Source organism: Cryptomeria japonica, chromosome 11, assembly GCF_030272615.1.
Source record: "Cryptomeria japonica chromosome 11, Sugi_1.0, whole genome shotgun sequence".
Taxonomy (NCBI): domain Eukaryota; kingdom Viridiplantae; phylum Streptophyta; class Pinopsida; order Cupressales; family Cupressaceae; genus Cryptomeria; species Cryptomeria japonica.
This window is the reverse complement of record NC_081415.1, coordinates 174,238,882-174,247,199: the sequence shown is the minus strand read 5'-3', so window position 1 is coordinate 174,247,199 and position 8,318 is coordinate 174,238,882. Positions and strand designations below refer to the sequence as shown.

General features: G+C 29.8%; 1 protein-coding gene across 1 annotated transcript; it reads left to right on the top strand.

Moving 5' to 3' along the window:
- Positions 1-440: 440 nt before the first annotated feature.
- Positions 441-1,015, top strand: LOC131860107 (uncharacterized). Its single transcript, XM_059214473.1, has 2 exons — positions 441-523; positions 682-1,015. Exons 1-2 carry the CDS (start codon positions 441-443, stop codon positions 1,013-1,015), a joined length of 417 nt encoding a protein of 138 aa, XP_059070456.1.
- The last annotated feature ends 7,303 nt before the right edge of the window (positions 1,016-8,318 follow it).

The following is an 8,318-nucleotide window of genomic DNA, read 5'->3' as shown; positions in this document are numbered from 1 at the left end:
AAATTAGCATGTTCCACTTATTCACAACTTTATCTCATAATACTACATATTTCATCATTTCCATATTTAGGATAACTTTAGTCATGAAAACAAAATTAAATTTATTTTAGTCTATTCATTCGTATTGAAGTCCACATAAAAATCTGAATTAGCCTAATAGATGTTTCATTCCAAATTATATAAAAGAACCCATACTCCTCACAACAAGAAACGAAGAGAGCCGTGACGTGCATATAAATCAGAGAATGAAGTCTGAACATTGTCCAGTCCAAGGAAACGTTACTTCCCCGCGTTCCTCCGTATTTAAATGAAATTCTTTTATTTAGCAATTTCTCACTGATTTCCCTGTCTTCTAGAGTCTAGAATTTATACATCATGCAAGCTTTCTGCTATTTTAGGTGCACTATACAATCTCAATTACAGAATAAGAAGAAATAACAATGGAGTGCAGTATGTGTGGGGATGTGGGCTTTCAGATCTATCTATTCCAATGCACAAAATGTTCAATTCGTTTCCAGCATCAGTAAGATAACAATCGAACTCCTTATTGCTTTCAGTTTATTCAATTGTAGACAGCGAAGTTTCATGCAGTATATGCTAATTGGGAAATAAGAATTCAACCACTGCATTTATGTAGAGGCCGTCAATATTGATTAACTTGGCTTTTGCTTTCTTGGGCAGATATTGCAGCAGAGCATATTTTGAGAATGAATCAGTTGAGAGTATCAATGAAGTATGTGATTGGTGTTTCAGTATTCCAGAGGGGGATGTAGGCTCTGATGTTAAGCTTATGATCAGGGATTCTGCTAAAAGAATGAGAAGTTCTGCTGGGTTTGGGGAGTGTACAAAGATGACCCACAATAGAAAATGCAGGAGAATTATGAGAAAACCATGCGTTGGAATTGATGGAGAGATACCCAAATTGCTGAAGAGGACGGAAAAGACTGAATTAAGAGACAGTATGGAAAGGAAAAATAAGAAGAGATATAAGCTTCTTGATGAAATTCTCTATTGATTGCAATGTTTCTCAATGCACGGAAACTAAATCTCGGTGGGATAACGTAGAAATCCTCTGGGAGTGACTATTTTCTTTGTGAATACATCAAACCTACTTTTGAATTATCTCTCCATTCTGATTGTGATGATGCTGTGAAAGGGTTCAAGTGTGTAGTTTAAAAAATTACTATTTGTCCAAGCAAAATCATAATTTGAATTATATAAAATCAATCAATCATGAATGGCAAGAGGATGGAAGACCAAATTCATTGTTAGCAATTCATATTTGATTAGCATTTGGCTTTTAGTAAATTATGATATTTTTATATATAGCACTACATGACATTGTGACAAAAACTTCTTTCATCATTCTTGTTAAATGGTGGTCTTTTCGGAAAAAAGAATATGGCAGGCTTGCTGAATGATCAAATCCTGCCCTCATCTTTGGATTAGTGAGAAATAATGGCTCATTGACTTAGTAGGTGGTCTATTCCGTTTCTCCGTTAAAAAGGTGAACTCACGAAGAATAAAGCCTTCCATGATTAGCCTTTCTTTCACTAGAAATACTTGATAACGTGGTAGACAAGTCTAATTACTTAATGCTTAAGTTTTCTTCAGATTTCCTTGATTATCTATTTGAAAATTACGAATACTATGCTCTAACGTGGTAGACAAGTCCAATTATTTAATCGGTAAGTTGTCTTCTCTTTAATTATCAATTTCAAAATTAGGAATACTATGGTAGGAATACTATGGTGTGAAGGGACGACAGCAATAAGCAAGAGCTATGGATGACTAGTAAGAATGTATGTTGTTTTTAAGTCTTTCGAAGTCTTTTAGGCACTCTAGATCACAAACGTAGCATGGTTTACATTAATTTCATTTGATTAAAATAAAAGATTAATGTCAAAGGCATTATCTGGTAGAGAAAAGTTTACAAGAGAAAATCTTGAAGAAAGACATCCAAGCTCGTTTTAGTTGGAGAGCTTGTTTAGCAGCAAAGTTGACGAAACATTAATTAGTGTTATGTGTAGTAGTGATTGGTGGTTCAAATTTCATATTGATAATTTTCAGCAATGATATATTTTTAAAGTGGTGACTAGTGGGTGACATTTGATATGCTAAAACACAGTGTTTATGTGAGACCATTGTTTTTCAATTAATCACATTTTCATTTCATGACATTAGGTCAATATAAACTTCAATATTGTTGGTGACCCAATCTATAGAAGGTTGGCGGGAACTTGCTTGAGATTGAGTAGTGTCCATCGAATCAATGGTCCAAGTTGTTTACAACTTGATATAAGTAAGAGAAAGGTAAACACTAAATTTAGGTAGAAAAGGTTAATCTTGAGTGGAAAGGTAAGGAATCTGATATTTTTAACATCCTCCATGAGTTTTCCAAAATGAAATTCTTAAGAGATGTTATAGAATTACATAAACCAAAATGGAAATCTTAGAACATGATATGAAAATACACCAAGGTAAAAAGAAAAATAGATTTTTCATTACATGTTGTAAATGTGACTACATCAATATGCATGTAAAGTATAAAAGTGTTATGGACTCAATTGAATTGTTTTTTTGTTTTTAAAATATAATATTATTTAATTAGATATGATTATTATAGATTATGTATGAAATGCTTTTATGATAAAAAGGGATGTTTTAGTAAATGAAAATAGTAATTTTAAATCAATTTTAAATATCTTTAACATCAATATCTTATTATGTATAAGTGATCATATTGAAATATTTAACACGAGCAATCTGTAAAATTTATAAATTGAAAACATTTACCCAATATTTAAGTCAATCTTGAAATCATAAACCTCTTGAAAGATTTAATAATATAATCAGATTTAATTTTTTACATTTAATATTGTTATTATTCAAAAATTCAACTAAGATTCAAGGAGAATAACTTAAGTTTCACTTTTTAGGAATGATGGTTGATTGATTTATCCAATTGAAATTATATAGCATGGATATAGTAGTATAATTGTATAGATTCATGTTATATTGCATTGTACTAACACCAATATACCCAATAAAAAAATTTCATCTCATGCAATTAGGTGATTGTCAACTTATGCATGTAATGGGGTTATTGATAAAGCCTTGGAGATATTTTTGTAAGTGCAAATCGTAGGTGTAAATTCAAAGTCAATAATCTTTAACATCATCATTTAATATGTATCAAGTAATAGCTTTGAAACACATAACATATGAATAATATATAAAAAATTTAAATAGAAAAAGTTGCATCCAACATCTTATTCAATTTTACATGATAATCTCTTCAAAATTTTAAATAATACTATGAAAATTAATCTTTTCACTTAGTTTAAATCTATGACTATATTTAGTGGTGGTTTCTAGTTAACCATTCATTTGAAATCTAGGTAATGATTTCTTATATCTCTTGAACATTTGTCCAAAAAATTTAATATAATAAAAGAATTTTAAAAAGTTATATATTGACCTTTAATGATAACATTATTTTTATGTATTTATTAATAAGTGAAATAGTCTATTTTATGTGGAAGTTGGGAAATAATATTTGTTAGAGCATTCAAGAGGAGAATATAGAAACCAAAATAAACCTTCACAACACAAAGAAAAGTAACATGAAAGAGAAGTTATTTTACTAGAAATGAACAATAGCTTGAGATAATACACAATATACAAGCACCCCAAATAAATAACGAAAGTGTGATGATATACGAAAGAAAACCACTAACAACTACCTTAACTAAAAAATTAAATACACTAAACATTTTTAAATAATGACTAACTAATATCTAATATTGTAAGATGTTGATAACCTAAATGAACTTAAACCTACACCAATAACATTAAATATTCTAAATTCTCACCATCAATCATCACTAATCTCTATATTAAATATATTAATATACAAATCCTCTTACTTCAATTGCTAAAAACAGGTTCTAAGCCACATAAAATCATGAAAACTAGTAATGTACCTTGCTACACACTTCCTAAGAGTCCAAACGAACATGCCAAGATCTAGAAATGAAAACAAATAAATTTTACAACATTTTGAATTCCATGTTTTGAACACATAAATGAGTTTATTAATTCTCAAAGAAATATTTTCTTTCCTTTAGATGAATTCATGAAGGAAAATAATTTATCTTTGTTTTCAATTTATATGAAAGGACCCCCCCAAAAAAAGAAAAAGGACATAGGGGAAAGGACCTAGTAGTTGTGCACCCTAACTTCACGCTTCTCAAAATCCTACGCGGAAATTTCAAATCACTCCAATTTTTTTACAACAGCTTACTTGGCAAGTCCCCTGCTTATAACTAAGGTTTCAGGGCCACATCATCAAATATGATGCCACATCAGCAAGCTTTTTGTCAATGTGTCCAAAACAGGCCAAAACAAAAGTGAGACCAATAGGCATGCAAAAGAGACCCCAATAGTTGTGTAGCTGATATGGCATCACCTGATTGGTTACTTTTTACAATATTAGTACATTTCCTAACAACTATTGGTACATTTCCTTACAACTATTGGTACATTTCCTAACAAAAATTGATATTTTATGTTTCAAACAATAGGTTTTATTTGTTCAATTTTTGGAACAAAAGGTATCAACAACCCTCACAACAATTGGTGCTCTTCCCCTGCATATAAATCAAAAAATACATAGGTAGTCTGAACATTGTCCAGTCTAGTCAGCTCAACATTATCCAGTCTAGTCAACTCGACATAGTGTACGATGCTAACTCCACCCAAACATTAGTTCCACGCATTCCTCTGTTTAATGAAGTGCCTAACGTTAATTCCATGCATTCCTCTATTTAATGAAATTCCTTTACCTGGCAGTTTCTTACTTTAGATGCAATATGATTTCTCAAATTAGAGAAGAAGAAAAAACAACAATGGAGTAGCCGGCCTATCTTTCTTTTCTCCTAGTTTTTTTTTTGGTAAATTCAAGTGACACGTGGATATGACACGTGGATATGAACTGTTTTGATCGATTTACATACGGTCTATGATGATTAGGTTATTTCTATGTAGTGTGTAAAATGATCTATTTAATGTAGAAATTGGAAAATAATATTAATCATTTCTAAATAGCACTATCACTCATCATTCATTATCCAAATTAGTATGTAAATTTTCTTGCATCAAACTCTAAACATCAATTCAATTCATATGTAATCATAAATCTAGTATGCATACTCTCTAACACACTTTTGATCTCATTTTCAATGATCTTTTATATACTTAATACTCAAAAAAAAAAAAAGACGATACTATAATGAAAAATTCTTTGAATGGAGCAGGGAGAAATAGACCTTACTATTGTGATGAAGGTCATATATTTGTATAAAATGATCTATAAATCTAACTTTGTATGGTTTGAGGTTAAATTTCACGAGTGCAAAAATTATATGTAATAATGTGAAACTAAACTTGACATGTGAAACTGAACCTATAACTCACAAACTTTAACTAGCTATTTCCTATAAATTAGTGTATAAAATGATCAATTACATGTAAAAAATTGAAAAATGGCATTCTCCATACCTAAATACCACCAGCACTCATCATTCGTATCTATGTTATCAACATTAGCATGCAAATCCTCTTACTTCAAAATTTAAACATTTGTTAAACTCAAATGTAATTATTAAAATTACAATAACATCTTACACACTTTACATCTCATCTTCATGACCTTTCATCTAAGTTCTTAATGTTCCAAAATTAACAAAAAAAATTACATTGTAATGAAAAAATTCCTTGTTTGAAATGGAGAGAAATAAAGCTTACTATTGTGATTAACAAACCTATAAATCTAACTTTGTAAGGCTTGGGGTTAATATCCTGAGCAAAAAAATTATATTTACTAATGTGAAACTAAAATTGATTTGTAAAACTGAACCTGTAACTCACAAATCTTAATTATCTATTTTCTACAAATTAAAACTTATTTGTCTTTGATGTTTAGTGTTTGTATTTTTGTAAGGATGGATGTTTCTTATCATTTATCTAACATTTTTTATGTTAAAATATCTAGTCTATAGTTGTGAACATCATTTACGAGAATTTCCATGTAGACATTAAAATCAATTATGCCTTAAACCAATGGTGTGCATGGCTAAAACATGGAGCTCAATTACTATGTATAAGCTCTATGGTCAATACACAATCAAAATATTATTACACACAATTAGATTTCATTAAAATACCCTTTTATAAAATCAAACTAAATATGTATAAGAAGAAAACTTGTACAAAAATACAAGACCAACAAAGAATGTAAGCAAAAAATGTACATACGCAACATATTTTTAAAAAAATGAAAAATTGCATAACCCTTAAGATGTGCCTGAGCCTATAACTTTAATCTCGTTTATATGGATACTACATCTAAAGTAGGATTACTAATATAAGGTATTTAAATAAAAACACACTATCAAATATGATTGAAAATTTTAGTAAGGTTTTATATTGTGGACCAATAGTAGATTTAGATCATTTTTTTAATATTATCGAGATAAATTTATAAGAACATATTATTTTGATGGTAATATAAATATTAAATATTTATCCTCATGGATCATTGTTCATCATAAGAAGAAATGCCCATTTCTTACAATTCAGAACACTTAGGTCGTTCCATTCGGCCCATTGTTGGGTACCAAATTAGATTTTCAAGAAGTCTTATATTAGTTTGTTTAGTTTGTAACTATCCGTCTATTTGTGGTTTTACTTTTAATGATGGTAGCTTTGTTGTTTCTTTTCTAGTTGCCTTATTCTTGCTATTTCAATGTTTGGTTAGTTGGCTTGTGCTCCAAGTCCCCACTTTAAATAGAAAAATAAAATATTTATCCTTGTTGTGTAAAAGTCTACTTAACATATTCTTTTCTTATTAAGAATATTTCAATGAATCATATTAATATCAAATACTAATAAATTAAGTTTAAAGTTGAATAGCTATTATGTAGAGTCCTAGATCTTACACTAAATTATAAATATAAAATTATTAAATTTCCTAGAATTGTTATGTACAAGTCATACATACAAAGAAGATGGAACATTATTCTATGCAATCCACCTAAGCATCGTGAGCTATAAAATTCACAAATGTATCCCAAATACATGGTTGAGGTATAATAGTTCCATTATCTATGTTATCTTATACTAGAGAATACATATGAGAAGATTTAGGGAAACTATTTTCATGATATGATGGATTCAAAACACCTTTTAAGGGGGCGTGTGAATGGAATGAAAATGTTTCTATGAATGAATTTTCTTTCATGACATACCATGGACAAGTTACTAGATGTAATGTTTCTCTATTGATGATCAACATGATCAGACGTGTTGAAAATCTTAAACTATTTTCATAACCTAAAATTAAATTAGCAAAAAATTTCTAAATAATAAAAAAAATAAAAATTCATATAGTTTAATTCTAACATGCTTTAATACGTTGTGATATAAATAGAATTTTTTTTACATTTCTAGAGTTTACACAATTCGAATAGGGTTCCTCATGAAGGTAATAGTTCTCACAACCATTGAGACAAAAGAGGCTCCAACTTGTGTTCTCAAAATATAAATGGTCTTTTCTAAGTATGATCCAATTATGTTGATTATTCTCCTCAACTTCTTGTTCTATTTAAGCATTTGACTATCACTCCTTCACAAGGTTGATATTTTCCCTTTATGCATCTTACCTATCATTTGATCTTGATCTACTTTCAAAAAAATATATAAAAGAGAACAACAATAATAGTTTGTATTTGGAAATATTTGAGAAAGCATTTGCCTAACCAAAGGAAATTGGTTTTGGCTAGTTCATAGATTGTTTAGGGGATGTATTCATGGTATAATGATATGGAAACATACCAATACACCGAGAACCTTGGTAATCTATTTTAACATTGGGTTGAGAACAATCCTCCACATCGTGTACAATTTCCAAATATCTACAATAGTGGAAGGACTTGGGCCTTCATAATTCAAGGATTGTGACTGACAACGACCAACCACATTAAAGGCAATTTGAGTGGTGAGATCTCTCAACATATCCATATCAACAAGAATGAAAGTGAAGGTAGTGTGAGTAAAATATTGGTGTCTATATGCACTATTATAAATTTTCCCAAGGAGTTTCCGATGGTTTCGAAGCAAGATTCAAACTAGTATTGCCATGCTAGGTTTGTTAGTCAAACCCAAATAGACTTCACATTTAATGATTTGGTGCAATGGTTAAACTCAGGGTACCAAGGTTTGACTATGAGCTTGTGTTGCTCCTAGATCCAATGCTC